General features: G+C 39.5%; 1 protein-coding gene across 1 annotated transcript in view; it reads left to right on the top strand.

The window, feature by feature from the left end:
• The window catches only part of pcsk5b (proprotein convertase subtilisin/kexin type 5b), a 522,800-nt gene that overhangs the window by 476,633 nt on the left and 29,013 nt on the right, over positions 1-17,154 (top strand). The window contains exons 29-31 of the mRNA XM_028802364.2: positions 1,009-1,204; positions 3,673-3,890; positions 13,698-13,940. Of these exons, the coding sequence (XP_028658197.2) occupies positions 1,009-1,204; positions 3,673-3,890; positions 13,698-13,940 (657 nt within the window). The remainder of the gene's footprint in view (positions 1-1,008; positions 1,205-3,672; positions 3,891-13,697; positions 13,941-17,154) is intronic.

A 17,154-nucleotide genomic window follows, 5' to 3' on the forward strand; every position in this document is an offset into this window, starting at 1 on the left:
AATCGTGTAAATGGCAACGCCAACCCAGAGCTTGAGGTGGAATCACAATTATTATAGGAGTCCTGAAGATGACCCCTACTCGTGTTTATGTGTTACTGTGTAATTATGTCTTTGAAGACCTATAGCAGTAGCCTTTAATTGACACTGAGGAGAAAGTTTTAAGTAGAGGAGGCAATGTGTCAGAAATAGAGTGCAACAATGGAGCATTTCTGTGATTTTGTTTATCCAGTTTTAATTTGTTGGGAAGCCAGCTACAGTACATTGATGTTTTGATTTTTTGTAGTTAACATTGTGTTGTTTACAGTATTTAGTTGTTTAAAGTGCATCGTGGAAGACATTACATCTCAGAGTGTCTACTTTGTGGGTTAATGTACACTTCGCATTTTTAATACTTTATGTATAGATCTAGTGAAACTACATGTGTCTTCTTCTTTAACGTTGCTAAAATTACTTATTTGTATATCTGATTTATCTCTAGTTTTCAAACTTACTTTTTCTTAACAGGCCACACTTTTACACTGCTTGTGAGAATCAGGCGAGGTCTTGTAAGGGTATAGCATACCATGCAAAGGGTACAGAATTAAATGTACACTTGGTGGTTTTTTAGGTGGAATGGTGGCTCTGAGGCTAGGGATCTGCGCCGGCAAGCCAGCAATCATAAATGCCAAAAGTGACTCTACATTAGGCTTTTGAGCAGGCCCTTAACCTGCAATTGTTTCACCCTGCGTACAACGTTAATGTGCATCCAGCCCTGCAAGCAGGTCCTCTAACGTGCAGGGAAAACTTGGAGGTTGGTGACAGGATTGGCACTCCAGCCACTGTAAAAAACCTGCACTTTAGGTCCCAATTCAGGTGGTTTGGCGTGTGGCGAGTGCGGCAACGTGCTATCAGTGCATGCTCCCAACCTTGGTGGTCTTGTGTAACGTTGCACTAAACTAAAACATCTTTCATTTCAATCTGCTTTGTTTCCAGCTATCCAGTAAGATCTGCTTATTTTTCCTTTTTTAGGATTCTTTCTGACAAATGAACTCATCTGTGTCCCAGTTTGTGCAAAGAAAACATTTGCTAATGCAAGAAGTGGAAAATGTGAGGACTGCTCAGAGGGTTGTGAGCAATGTTCAGATAAGAACAGCTGTCAGAAATGTCTACGAGGGAAAATGCAGCTCTATTTGCACAACGGAAAGTGTGTGCGTCAGTGTCCAAGGTATAATTGTAGCCTTTTCTTTGATTTAAAACCAAGTAAATCTCATTTTTTAGCTTCACTTCCTATAACTTCCCTAATTTTTTCTGAAGTTCTAGAAAAATGGTACAACTGTCTGTGTTGACAGGCCAAATATATTTGGTTGATGCAGAATGCTGATATGTTCTCCTATTGTCTGATGGAGTTTGCTCTAATATCTGTAGTTTCTTCCAACCTACCAAAGAAATGCAGTTAAAACTGAACGGGGTCTCTATAACTGGTGCTGGGTTTGTGTACATGAGTGCACCCTGTGAGTGCCTGGCATTTCTTTCTTTTTAGAAGCTGCTTCAGCTTTGTGCCCATTGCTGCCAGGGCTGCCTCCAGCTCCCCTGATAACAAACAGGTGAAACACTTGTTAGATGGAATACAAACCATTTTTATTTTTTTTTGCCAAATATAACTAAATATAACTATACTGCAAATTATATTGAAATGCTTAGTTACAGAAGCTCACAAAAATATAAATATTATAAAAAAAGCAATAACCATCCCAAGCACACACTAGAACATCTGACTTGGATAATAACAGATCTGCTGCTGTCTATAACAGACTTGCAGGTGTCAGTAAAATGGTCAGACCTGCCTAGCTGTGCCACAGGTTTACATTTAAAGGCAATAACATTTGGATATTCTAGGGTCAGAATAATTCATTCATTGGAGTTTTGGTAACAGAGTGAATTATTTCTATCGCTGAGTTAATAGACATTAATCAGAATGATGCAACTTATCTCCCTAGAAAGTAACATGATTGATCTGATATGAAGTTAGTTTTGTAAAATTTGACTTGCTTGTATGGAATGTTACTTGCTTTTAATAAATTCAATAAAATGCTTTAAAAAATAAAAATAAAAAAAGAAAGTAACATGAAAAATTCTATCCGTATATCAATGTGTGGTGAACACATTTTTGTCTTAATTACAATGTGCTCCCTTTTTTCATTGCTCATTCACATAAATCTCCTGCCCCCATCCTACCCCATCTAGCATTAAAATAGCATCTGAAATAGAAACGTTTAGCTGGCTCTCTGCAGTACACAAAATGCCACAGTACCAGGACTTGCCATGAGATGTAAAAGTTCATCCAACCCGTCATAATCCATATGTGCCCACAGGTCCCCTGACAAGCTTGACTGAGGTCAGCATTATCACCCCGAGACGAGAGGGGGCACTGGCGCAAATGGTATCCTCTCCTTTATGCACAGCCCGGATAATAAGACCAGTGAGGTCATGTGCACCCACCTGTTACATCTTGAGCAAACCCAAGCCCCTTCTGGTCTTTTCACCATAAAAAGCAGCGATCCAGAAAGGTGCCATCTCATAACTGATCAGGAGCCTAGTACAGTGTGACTAATAGAGCGAAAAAGACAAAGAACTGACCTCTAGCTGACGTAGTTCCATCATCTTTTGTGTTGTGTTTTGTACATGTCCTGTTACTTTACATTTCAGTTAGTAACCCAACATTTCTCTCAGTTCCCAACTGCTTCCTTGCCACCAGTCACACTATTCAAAAACAATTGAACATTCCACATTTATAGAGGCAGACAGTTCAAAATTCTTTCTACCTTAATTTTATCCTTACTGTGGATCTTGGCTCTTTTCAACTTCGAATGAGCTTCACCTGTGATAAGGTGTAACAGAGATCTTTCTTTAGGTGGATGTGATCATAGTGCTGCCAGCTGAGTACTGGAAAATGTTATATATTCCATTTTATGTTCCACCATTGTCTCTTACATTCTCAGATTTTATAAACTTAAAGTAGCCTTCCGACCATTTCGATTCTCTTCCTTCTCCCTGAGACATCTCTGAAGTTTGCAGCTTGCGCAAAAGGCAGCTGAGATGGGCCGATGCTTGGATCAACTTCTGTGATGACAGCAGTTTGTTTTCAATTTGAGAAATCAGTTTGGAAAATTGATAGTAACAAGCCAAAATGTTAACATTAATAATTCCTAAATAAAATGTATTAATTAAGTATTATTATTATTAAAAATAACTTCATCCAAATAAAAAGAGAGTGAGCTTCTGTAAAGGGCATGCTGGTTAGTAGTCTGTTAGTCTTCTCTACCTGACTCGTCCACTGCAGGCTCACTGGAGAACACTTACTCTTAAGTTTTCTCCAGCCATTTATTTGTCTAATATCATACCTGCTACAGGGTGCAAGGTGTAATGATGCACCCACACTTAGCAATGCTGGGTCAGCAATTTAGATTCACCGTTTAAGCTAATACAACCTTAAAATCAATATCAGTATTATCAGTAAATAATTAAACTGGTGTTAGCTCCAATGATTTATTAATTAATCCAATGTTCAGTTTTTAGTTTTTCTCAAGGAAAATTGTCCCATGGTTTTCCATGTTAAAGGTATTAGAGATATTTCCTTTGCAATGAAAAAGTACCCCAGTAGATTATTTAATCCAGTCTTTCCTCTTTTTTCAGAGGTTATGTTGAGGATGAGAGCAACTGCATTTCTTGCAGCTCGAACTGCAAAACTTGTGAAAACAGTCGCACAAACTGTCTGGCATGTAATGAGCCTTATGTACTCTATCAGAACACATGTAGCATCACATGTCCTGAGGGCCACTTTGAGGAAGGAGGGATCTGTCATCGTTGTCCTTTAGGCTGTCTAAAGTGCAATAAAGATGGCATCTGCACAGGTAAGAATTCATATCAGATAAATCAGATGCACAGTGATTAGCACTGCTACTTCAAAGCTCCTATTCTGGTCCATGTCTGTGTGGAGTTGTATGTTCTCATATTCATGCAGAATTTTTTCCAGAGTTTTCTCCACCTTACCCAAGATGTGGATTTTAGGTTGGTTGGTAACTTTAAACTGGCCAATTGCAAATGTTGGTACTGACGTGTCCTTTTTTTCAAACCTATTTCTAAATTCTTAGAAATATAGCAGAATTTTCATAAATTCAAAGTCACTGCTGTAAAGAAATAATTAGGCCAAAATATGTACTTATGAGAAGATGGGCAAAATTTATCGATAAGCACAAGAAAACGTTTTCATTTTTTACAAGATTCTTTTTGGTGGCATCACATTATTGAGATCATTGCACTGATAGCATCAAAAAAATAATGATATATAAATGCAACATGCACTATCCCTCAGTGGATGTGTGGAATGGAAATTTTCAGTTTACAGATAACCGTCCTTTTTATATTATAAGAAAATTTGTACTTGACAGTTTTGCAGAAACTGTATATGTGACCTTTAACATATATTACTGATGCTGACCTGTGTGAGCAGTTCAAAAGAATCTGACCTCACCAGAAAGCTGCCTTTACCAGAAATGTATTTTTATAAACTGTTCTTCCTGTTTTACGAATAAACTAAGCTATGAACTCATCTGTAACCGCCGTCTATTTTAAGCCCTAAAAGGCTCATGCATTAATCTGCCTTTATACGAACTTGTAAAGTTTGCACACAATTAATACCAAAATCTTCGTTAGCATGGTTTGTTTCTGAATTCAGGTCCTAGTGCTACGTTTCTGTTTCTGATTTCAGTTTCTTTTGGTTTCCCAACTTCTGATCAAAATCTTGACTCTTTTGTTTTTTTTTCGATTATTGCTGATTTCATGGTTTTGGCCCCTTTGTTTGCCTGACCACATCTCATTCTTAATTGCCCAACTCCTGGTCAGTCATTATTTCACAATAATCGATGGACATGCCTATGTGTTCCTATACCTTAGTTAATTTAATTATGCACCCTCTGTCTTTTATTAATTAAGTTTAGTGTCTTATTGTGCTTCTTGTAGGTAGGATGAGACCTTTAATTAGATTTCAGGCCTTAGGTGCCTTAACTAACCTCACTTCAGCACCTTTTTTTTTTTAATCAAATTATAATTTTTCCATTTTCATTTTGTTTTGACTTTATGGCCCTTTTTGAATCTTTGGTTTATTCTTATATTTTATATTCTTATGTTGATTTGTTAATACATTTAATAGGTGAAAGTTTTGTTTTTATGGCTTGGATTTTTGATAGCTTCACTCCCCTTTTGGGAAAATTCATAACAACACTGGTAATTTATTCCAGTTGCAATGTCACCTGACACTTTCTTTTTAAGTTACAGAAAATTAAATTCATCTTACATGGAACAACTAGTGTGCTTGGTGTGTGGGTGTGTTTGTGTGTGTCCTGCGGTGGGTTGGCACCCTGCCCGGGATTGGTTCCTGCCTTGTGCCCTGTGTTGGCTGGGATTGGCTCCAGCAGACCCCCGTGACCCTGTGTTCGGATTCAGCGGGTTGGAAAATGGATGGATGGAACAACTAATATTTTCATTAGAATTGGGCAGTTCCTTACAAAAGTTATACTGAATCAACCAAAAATCCTGAACTGTTGTTAAACATAAACACTTATTCGGTTTAAGAGATGTTGGATAAATAATGAAGACTTGCAGTCTGGCTGTTTTTTTTTTCATTCTTAATTACTGTCCCAAAATCCTTACATGTAGATGCTATGCCCCAATTAAAATCAGGGAATAAATGAACAGAGAATCAGCTGAGTTTTAGATGTTGAGACAGAAATCATAAATCTCTGATGTCGAGACAAAAGATCTTCTGATCCGTGAACCACAGAAAAGTGAAAATGAAAGTTCAAAGGCATGACTTTGAATGAGAGTCAGGAGTGCATATACTGAGCAGTCGCATTGCCTTCACATCTCCATCTTGAAACGACAGAAACCAAATCAGTGACTGGGGACTGATAAATCTAACAGGGTTGGAGCCTTTTGTAAGCTCAGGCACTTCACTGTTATATACATTGTATCTTCACTTGTAATTTCCAAGATTTGAATTAGAATATTATCATGTAATTGTCACAGGTGTCTGGTCACACTTATAGGTAATCTAACTTAGACACCATTAAAATATCCGACTACGCCACCCAGTTTTATTAAGAGACTGGGAACTCCTGAAATTTACCAATAATAGCACACAGGTTTCTTTAAATTGGGCGGTGAGTAAACAGTAAACACACAATGAAAGACACAACAGTAATTTCAGAAAAAGGCAACAGTAAGTTCTATTGTACAAGACAATATAAGGTACATTAAAAAGATAAACGAACATAAAAGAACCTAAACATATCAGGAATTAATTTTCTTTTTTTAAAAGGAAAATACACAGTCCACACTCTAAAAGTCCGTAAAAACAAGAATTGTAGGATACAACCTTTAGTGGTGCAGAGTCCAGTTTGGGCACTGTGTTACCCCAACACTTAATTGTTCAACTGTCCATGGATGCACTCTGTTCCCCGGCAGAAGTTGTGTCAAATTGTTGACTCCCTGTCAGCGTCTCTTTGTTGTTCCTTTTTCTTCCACTCTGGGCTCCTTGTGTGGCTGGGACCTAGGCACGCCTCATTCCTCGTCTGTCAGCTTTGCTGGGTCCTTTCATGCGGCTTCCCTCTTTCGCTGGACCCACAACTGGCGTCTCCTTGTGGAGCTGTCTCTTCCTCCCTGGAAGTGAATGTTGCCGTCCTTGTGCCTCACGTCGTGCCAGCCAGGTACCCTTGTCTGCCTGCGAGCCCCTGTGCCCTGTCCGAGTGTCTTGGCAGCGTTTCCTGTGGACTCTCCCTCCTGCCTTCTGCTGGCCAGCAGTTTATATTTACTTCAGCCCCTGCTGTTGTCAGTCCTGGACAAACAGTTTAATCAATGGCACATCTAAATTGCCTGGGTTTAACAATTAATAAAAACACAAGTTAACAAAATGTATGGTTACCAAACATTAATAAGTACAGATATGCTGATTAGGAACCAATATTTCCAAGCCAGGTAAATACAGGCATTCTACCAAGGCCAGACTTCAAGGCAGTGACTCCCTTGCAAGACAGCAAATACCATTAATAAGTACAGACAGCCTTTTAACTTCTCACCCCCCAGTCCCAACAGTGGGTGCCTAATGGAACCACCCAGTGCACAAAAAAAAAATGTAAAAGTGTCCCCCTCTGACATAATGGTGCAACAAATTAAAGCTTCTCTGTCTTAAAGTGCTTTCTACATTGGTTCTGTATTCTGACTGATTGATGAACAATTGGATTAATGGTATTTTGACGATAATTTGTATTAACTGAGTACAAAGAAGTACAGCAAGATTTTACTTTATTTTTTTTTATAATTGTACTTGCCTTCTGCGGTGGGCTGGCACCCTGCCCAGGGTTTGTTTCCTGCCTTGCACCCTGTGTTAGATGGGATTGGCTCCAGCAGACCCCCATGACCCTTTAGCTAGGATATTGTGGGTTGGATAATGGATGGATGGATGGTACTTGCCTTGCCACAATATGGATTCAGCATTGACCTGTAGTATGAAATTACAAAGATATTCAATATATTCTATTATTAGCATGGAATTTAAAGAATATATTGAACATTCACTTGGTAGGAGAACACTGTAAAATGAATACATATGTCAGCTAAAGCAGACAGCTAAGTTATGCTATAAGAACATAACAGTGTGTACACAATGGATTTTTAAAACTAATTTAAAAGGTTAATTTATTTACATTTTAAGAAAAAAGAAAGTCATAATGGCGGCACAGTGGTGCAGTGGGTAGCACTGCTGCCTCGCAGTAAGGAGACCTGGGTTCACTTCCCGGGTCCTCCCTGTGTGGAGTTTGCATGTTCTCCCCGTGTCTGTGTGGGTTTCCTCCGGGTGCTCTGGTTTCCTCCCACAGTCCAAAGACATGCAGTTTAGGTGCATTGGCGATTCTAAATTGTCCCTAGTGTGTGCTTGGTGTGTGGATATGTGTGCCCTGCGGTGGGCTGGCGCCCTGCCTGGGGTTTGTTTCCTGCCTTGCACCCTGTGTTGGCTGGGATTGGCTCCAGCAGACCCCCGTGACCCTGTGTTAGGATATAGCGGATTGGATAATGGATGGATGAATGTAAAGTCATAATGGAAAAAATATATAATCTTCTTCTTTCATTTGCTCCTGTTAGGGGTTGCCACAGTGGATCATCTTCTTCCATATCTTCCTGTCCTGTACATCTTGCTCTGTTACACCCATCACCTGCATGTCCCCTCTCACTGCATCCATAAAACTTCTCTTAGGCCTTTCTCTTTTCCTCTTCCCAGGCATAGAGCATCCTTAGCATCCTTTTTCCAATATACTCAGCATCTCTCCTCTGCACATCCAAACCAACACAATCTCACCTGTCTGACTTTGTCTCCAAACTGTCCAACTTGAGCTGACCCTCTAATGTACTCGTTCCTAATCCTATCCATCCTCGTCACACCCAGTGCAAATCTTAGCATCTTTAACTCTGCCACCTCCAGCTCTGTCTCCTGTTTTTTGGTCAGTGTCACCATCTCCAACCTATATAACATAGTTGGACTCAGTACTGTCCTGTAGACCTTCCCTTTCACTCTTGCTAATACCTGTCTGTCAAAAATTACTCCTGACACTATTCTCCATCCATTCCACCCATTTTTCACCTCTCTTCCACAATCCCCATTACTCTGTACTGTTGATCCCAAGTATTTAAACTCATCCACCTTCACCATGCATCCTCAGCATTCCAGTGATTTCCCTCTCATTTACACACATGTATTCTGTCTTGTTCCTACTGACTTTCATTCTTCTCCTCTCTAGAGCATATCTGCACCTCTCCAGGGTCTCCTCAACCTGTTCCCTACTCTCGCTACAGATCACAATGTCATCAGAAAACATCATAGTCCACGGGGACTCCTGTCTAATCTCATCTATCAACCTGTCCATTACCATTGCAAATAAGAAAAGGCTCAGAGCCGATCCCTGATGTAATCCCACCTCCAGGCTGAATGCATCTGCCACTCCTACCGCAGACCTCACCACAGTCACACTTCCCTCATAAATATCCTGTACCACCCTTACATACTTCTCTGCCACTCCAGACTTCCTCATACAATACCGCAACTCCACTTGAGGCACCCTGTCATATGGTTTTTCCAGGTCCACAAACACACAATGCAACTCCTTCAGGCCTTCTTTATACTTCTCCATCAACACCCACAGAGTAAGCCCAACATCTGTGGTGCTTTTTCTTGGCAGGAAACCATACTGCTGCTCACTGATCATCACCTCCCTTCTTAACCTAGCTTCTATTACTCTTTCCCATAACTTCTTGCTATGGCTCATCAGATTTATCCCCCTGTAGTTACTACAGCTCTGCACATCCCCTTTATTCTTAAAAATCAATACCAGTACATTTCTTCTCCACTCCTCAGGCATCCTCTCACTTTCCAAGATTCCATTAAACAATCTGGTTAAAAATTCCACTGCCATCTCTCCTAAACACCTCCATGCTTCCACAGGTATGTCATCTGGACCAACGGCCTTTCCATTCTTCCTCTTTTTCATAGCTGTCCTTACTTCCTCCTTGCTAATCCGTTGCACTTCCTGATTCACTATCTCCACATCATTCAACCTCTTCTCTCTCTCGTTCTCTTCATTCATAAGCCTCTCAAAGTACTTTTTCCATCTTCCCAACACATCCTCTTCACTTGAGAGTATGTTTCCATCTTTATCCTTTATCACCCTAACCTGCTGCACATCTTTCTCAGCTTGGTCCCTCTGTCTAGCTAATTGGTATAGGTCCTTTTCTCCCTCCTTAGTGTTCAACCTCTCATACAACTCATCATATGCCTTTTCTTTAGCCTTTGCCACCTCTTGCTTCACCTTACTCCTTGTACTCTTGTCTACTTTCTGTATTTCTCTGACTATCCCAATTGACTTCGCCAATCTCTCCCTCTATATACTCTCCTGTACTTCCCTATTCCACCATCAGGTTTCCTTTTCCTCCCTCCTATGCCCAGATCTCACACCAAGCACCCTTCTTGTCACCCTTACTACTTCTGTTGTACTTGCCCAGCTGTCTGGTAACTCTTCACTGCAACCCAGTGCCTGTCTCACCTTCTCCCTGAACTCAACTTTGCAGTCTTCATTTTTCAACTTCCACCATTCGATCTTTAGCTTTGCCTTCACTCGCCTCCTCTTCTTGATCTCCAAAGTCATCCTACAGACCACCATCCTATGCTGCTTAACTACACTTTCACCTGCCACCACTTTGCAGTCTTCAGTCTCCTTCTGATTGATCTTCCTGCAAAGTATATTGTAGCCGCCGAAGTATAAGGTGAGACCAAGCACGGGTAAAACGCGTGCTGAAAGAAATCTCTCAGTCCAAAAGTTCGTTTTAAAAATATTTAGTGAAAAGTAAAAGCAAATAATCCACACAAGAATAAAGAAAAAAGTAGTTACACACGTAGAATAAAAGGCAAAAAAAAAGGAAATGTATATCTTCTCTAAACTTTTCTTGAGTAACTTTAGTTATTTCTGTACTTAAAAGTTCTTTACTTCTTGTTCTATACTTAAAGATTCTTAACTTCTTATATACTTAAAGATATACTCTTAGCTTCTTCTTCTTCTGTACACTATAAGCATACGATTTTGCACTTAAATAAGTGCATTATCTTACGAGTTACTTCACACACTCAAAAGGCCCATAGGCATGTAGGCACGGTTTAAAACCATGTGCCCTCTACACCTTACAAATGGCAAGGCTGGTCACTAACTGACAACAATGTTTAGTCAGAGCTGTTAGAAATGGTAAGAATATACCAATTCAATTCTACTTATGGGGGTTATAGGAACCTCCCATAGATTATGCATTGTCATCTAGATAAAATATTTATGAATCTTATGTAACTGGGAAATGGCTTTTACAGATATAATCCACCTCTGTGCATCTTCCTCCACTCTTATATGTCACCCTATGTTCCTCCTGCCTCTTAAAATGCATATTCACCACAGCCATGTCCATCCTTTTTGCAAAATCCACTATCATCTGACCTTCTTCGTTCCTTTCCTTGACACCATACCTACCCATCATTTCCTCTGTTCCCTTCACCAACATGTCCATTGAAATCCATTCCAATCACCACTCTCTGTCCCTTAGGTACACTGTTCATCACTTCATCCAACTCACTCCAGAAATCTTTTTTCTCATCCATCAGACTCTTTTCACCTACAAAACACATACTGTTCCTTCAGAGTAAACCCTCCCCCATTTCTCCTCCCATCCACACCATGATAGAACAATTTGAATCCACCTCCGATCCCCCTGGCCTTACTCCCCTTCCTTTTAGTCTCTTGCACGCGCAATATACCAACCTTCCTTCTCTCCATCACATCAGCTAACTCTCTCCTCTTACCAGTGATACTGCCAACATTCAAAGTTCCTACCCTCAGTTCCACTCTCTTTACCTTCCTCCTCTCCTCCTGCCTCCAGACAAGTCTCCACCCTCTTCATCTTTTTCTTCAGCTAACAGTAGCCCAATTTCTGCCAATGTCCTGTTGTCTAACAATACTGGCGGAGGTCGTTGTTAACCTGGGCCTCGACCGATCCGGTATGGAAATTTGTATTGTTGTCCACATATTGATCTGGCAAGATTTTACGCCGGATGCCCTTCCTAATGTAACGCTTCTCATTTATTCGGGCTTGGAACCGGCACGAAGAAACACACTGGTTTGTGCATCCTCTGTGGCTGGGATGGAAAAAATATATAAGAAAAAGTTTATAATTGAAAATCTAAAAATTCTCATTTTTACCGTTCAAAATCAAAATGAAAACAACAACTATTCATAGCCAAAAACTCTTAACAGAAATCCAAAGGATAAAATCCACTTTGCAAGCCAAAATGTAAAAAATCAAGAAAAGCCAAAACCAGAAGTTTGAAAGGCTGTATAAACTGAGAGGGGGAGAGTGCAAATGGACATCAGAAAAACAAAGTTTGAAAGTAATGACACTGCAAAAATACAGTGATTGTTTGAACCTTATATAAACCACAGGTCCTACAATGGAACTGATTAAATCAAGGGTTTCACTCTTTCACTTTCAAAAGTCACAATAACACAATAAACAAGATGAAGAGGAGAAATAATTAAGTTGACAAAAGGAACTAAAGAAGGGTGATAAACAAAATTACAGCACCTAAGAATAAGACAAAAAAAGAAAATTAGAAAAGGGGATGGCAACAAAATGCAAAAGAAATATGCAACAAAACCTAGGGATGAGACCACCTTAAAACCACAACAGGATGGCACCTCAGCCTGATCCTGCTATTGTCTTTTCTAGATATGTAGGTTTTTCTGTTTTTATGATTATTGAAAACGATGACCTCATGAAGTGACATGGAGAAAAAACAACTTGAACATGCAAGAAGCAATCCAGACTGGTATACAATAACTTGTTACAATGAGTCTTTAACTTGTGTGCAGTAGCCTTGACTCATCCTATAAAGAATAAATGTATTCCAATGAAGAATAAGCAACATCAAAATATATAGTGCAACAAATTAATCAAATCAATTCATATTTACTATTTACTAAACATTAAATATGTTGCAGATGGCTTACTGATTTGACTCTACAATTACTCTTTTGCCTGCTGTTTATTGATCTTTTTGCCCTTTTCTTCTGTCTTTGGCTACCTATTCTAGTGTTCTTTTCTTTTCTTGGCTCAACTGCATCTCTTCCTAAGACCATTTACAGATCCTCTCGGGTGAAGTGCTAAGTTTCAAGTGAATTCCAGATATGCCTTTTGCAGTAATAGGAGATGTTCAAGGTGCTTATTACTGTTAGTTTCATTTCACATTTTTTTCTTCATTATAAGAAACAGTTATTAAGTTATTCACTTGATTCATTCTGCCCAAACTTCTTACAGTCTGAACTATACAGATATTTGTAAAATGCCTTCATTGGCCTTTGATTCTCAATTACACCTAAAAATATTGGAATGCTTCAGTTATATTATTGAGGATGTACCACTAGATGTAGAACTCTGAAGCGAGGAACCTGTTGTGAATCACAGTCAGTATTTATAAATAACTATGTTACTTTTTAAAACATGCTTGTAAATTATTTGAGGTATGCCTTGTTCACAAGAAACCCTGAATCAACTGCCTTCTTGTGTGACAACTGAATATTTCATGCCACATGCAATTAGCTGTGAGGCCCTGTGTCACTGACTCCACAAAGGAACACTACGACTACCATGTAACGTTAGAAGAGTGACATTTAAAGAATACAGGTGTACAGTAGTAAATGGACTGAAAAAGAAAGGAACATTGTGCCATCAAATAGATAGTTATTTAAGTGATAAGGTCACAGGATAGTCCGAAATAACCATCAACAAAGAAGCAGCTTGCTGCTTAAATGCAAACAGTAATGAAAGTAGATGAAGATGAGTAGCCATGATATACACTTGTTTTTGAGAGTGCTGTATGTTAACTTTTTCCCCCAATCAGAAACTCACTTTCATTAGTTTTAAATGACACTGAGCAAAAAGCCTCATTATCACTAAAATGAACCCAGGAACATCAGAAGGGCAAATGATAGGTTTCTGTAGGGGTGGCTACTTTTGTTAGATGTATGATACAATTCAACCTGTATTTTCTTTTACAATTTGTAATGTGATTTTCCCTGCAGAGTGTGAAGAGTATTTTTATATGCATCAAGATAAATGTGTCGAAGAATGTCCCACACCCTTTTTTGTGGATTCAAAGTCTGCTTCATGCCAGCCATGTCATCCAGACTGTTCAATATGCAGTGGTCCTAATCCAAATGACTGTGAGAAATGTGCCGACCCTGAATCTGTCTTATTTAAAGGAGAGTGTTTTTCACATTGTCCAGCTGGTTCCTTCTATAATATGGAAACTGAAGATTGCCAGGGTAAGCCAGAGCTTTAGTTCAGTTTCATTATTTATTACATAGATAAGTTGTGGTCCTTCACTAATTACTATGTAAGACATCCACAGCCAATTACTACATAAGAGATCCACTGAATTAACAAGGGGATCTGATGTGTTTCATTGAAATGGCAGTACTAGGGTGTTGTACCGTGTTAGCCATTTTTTTGGGGGGTTTTGGGTTCTGCTTGCTGCTGGCATTTTTGTGAGAAAAGAATTCCTTACAAAGGATTGACAAACAAATAGTGTATAATCCAGGTCTTTGTAGCTCCTTTGTCCCACAGAGAAGTGATAAATAACAAAAGGATATACCGTACCTAAGTGAACCAACAGAAAATGGCACATCTCCATGCCTACAGAAAAGATGCAAAACATGTGCCCACATCTATGATACAGACCGTATAGTTATACCACACTGCCGACTTGAACATCACATCAAGGGATCATTTTCCTGCAGATCATCTAATGTAGTCTACCTAATATTCTGCATGAAATGTCCTGACACTGCACTCTATGTGGGAGAAACAAGACAAACACTCCGCCAGAGAATGAATTTACACAGGTTCCACATTAAACATGACAACACAGATGTTCCTGTAATGGCCCACTTCAACAGCCATGGACACTGTGAGAAGGACTTTAAGGTCACAGTGCTTATGGGCAACTTCAAAACACAGCAAGAGAGAAAAGAATGGGAAGTTAAACTCCTGCTAAAATTTAATACTTTACAACATGGATTGAATAAAGACAAGAGTTTTATGGCCAGATATGAGGATTGTTTACATCTCTCAGAATGACAGACAACCTGTCTACAGATCTACATTGTTTTGAAAAAACTCTTTACAAACTTCAAAAGACTTTGTTGGACAGTTATCTTATCCAGAGATCTTGACAATACATTGTTCTTTTCTCTCTTGTTATTAACCCTAGCCTGAATGAATCTATTAATTTTTTACATTCAAAATCTCTCATTTAAATATTTACCAATGTTGTTTCTTGTCCTAGAGTGTGTATATAAACATAGGAAACTTCAGTTTCTGTATTACATCTTGCCTGAAGAAGGGGCCTGAGTTGCCTCGAAAGCTTGCATATTGTAATCTTTCTAGTTAGCCAATAAAAGGTGTCATTTTGCTTGGCTTTTCTCTACATTGAAATGGCAAAAATAATGTTGCTTACCTCTTCACTATGGTGAATGAGCAGGCCAATAAGACTTAAATCTCTCCATCCTTTAGTTTTAAGCAACCATTTCATTATAGATTAGCTCCTTTCTTTTCATAACTTTACTTCTTTTGTCAAAATATGGACTTACCTTTGGTGTGTAGTATGAAAATACAGAGATGTTCAGTGTCCTTTGTTATTAGCATAATCTTAATACATAATTCGCCAGCCTCCTCACTCACTCACTCACTCACTCACTCGCGTCCGTCCGAAGCCGAATGCGCAGTCGCCTTCTGCGCAGCTGCCCGAAAAACCTTACGAGACCGACATCACGGCAGGTGGTGGACTTACGACCGCAAAAATTCAAAGAGAAAGGCGACTTCGATTAAAGCTCTAGAGGCCTGAAAGGCGATTTCGACTACAGCTTGAGGCCTAATTATGCATTCTGATTTAATTACGCATTCATTCAATATACCTATATCAGGTTTGTGGTGCTTATACTTATTACTATTCCACTTGTGCCCGTTTCATCTTACGTTGTCGAAACGGGCTCTTTGTCTAGTACTTAATAAACATGCTTTACCATGCACTTAGTAGGAGCATATTATAAAATCAATACATATGACCTGGCAATTAGAATCAGCAAATGAAGACAGTTAGGTTATGATATAAGAGGTTAACAGTATGTAGGTCAAGGGTTTTGGGTTCTGCTTGCTGCTGGCATTTTTGTGAGAAAAGAATTCCTTACAAAGGATGGACAAACAAATAGTGTATAATCCAGGTCTTTGTAGCTCCTTTGTCCCACAGAGAAGTGATAAATAACAAAAGCATATACTGTACACATCATGGTGAAACACACTTGGGCAGACTGAGATGGACAATGTAATAAAAAAAAAAATTAAAAATAAAAATTTAGACATGAGCATCTGTAGCCTTGCACCCTAGGAGCTAAGTTACCCGAACTATTCTAGAACATTTCAGTAATTGTTTACTGCTCTGATGCTGATCTTTCTGATCATAAAATTGGTCATTATGAATGCAATTGATGAGAAGAATTCATAATTGCAGAATTACAGTATTTGAGGGTAACTCTAGAGTGCCTCTTTCTCCTGCACGATTTAGCTCAAAAACTAATCAGCACATCGTCATCTCATAGCAGTGTTAAGTTTGGTATTTTTCCGTCCAACTATTTTAGCTCTAGACCATCCTCAAGAAACTGTGACACAGACACACACACAGACAGACATGCACCCATCATCGAGATATTGATATTTTCGGTATCAGGGGACCCTAAAATGTTGAAATCAGTCAAATAAGGGAGATTAAACTTTTTGACGAATCTAAAGCTTTTTCTCATTCCCAATAGAAGATAGGTTATGGTAGGGGAGGGCGTAAAGCAAAAATAACATTTTTCAACCTGTGTAATCCATTTCAAAGTCATGGGTGGGTGGCAAGGCTGAAATCTACTCTTTACAGGGTAGTAGTTCATCACAGATCCCAGTAACACACACACCCTCACTTACATTTACCTGGAGACAATTCAGAGTTGTCAATAAACCAAGAATCTGTCTTGGGAAGTAAACAGGAGTACCTGAAGAAAACGTCATAAAGATTCATAGAGAACTTGCAGACTCTTCACAGACAATTGACCAGGCGTTAGATAAACCCTAGGCACTGCACCATCATGTAGTACCGTATTGTGGGAAACAGCCTGGACACAGACAGGTAGACATCATTTAAGCACCACAACACGTTTATTTACACAATATTTACAAATGAATCACACACACAACCCAGTGCTGCAGCACCAATCACCCCAAAGTCCTCACAATGACCTCACAATGCCTCTTCTCTCTTCTCAGGTCCGCCTCCACTCCTCTCCTCTGAGCTCCGTCCTCTTCCACCCGACTCCAGCCATCGAATGGAGGGAGGCGGCCCCTTTTATACACATCTGGATGTGCTCTAGGTGCCTCCCGATTAGCTTCCACTGGCACTCCCCAGTGTGGCGGAAGTACCGGCTGCGCACCCGGAAGCACTCT

This window comes from Erpetoichthys calabaricus, chromosome 5 (assembly GCF_900747795.2).
Source record: "Erpetoichthys calabaricus chromosome 5, fErpCal1.3, whole genome shotgun sequence".
In the NCBI taxonomy this organism is placed as follows: domain Eukaryota; kingdom Metazoa; phylum Chordata; class Cladistia; order Polypteriformes; family Polypteridae; genus Erpetoichthys; species Erpetoichthys calabaricus.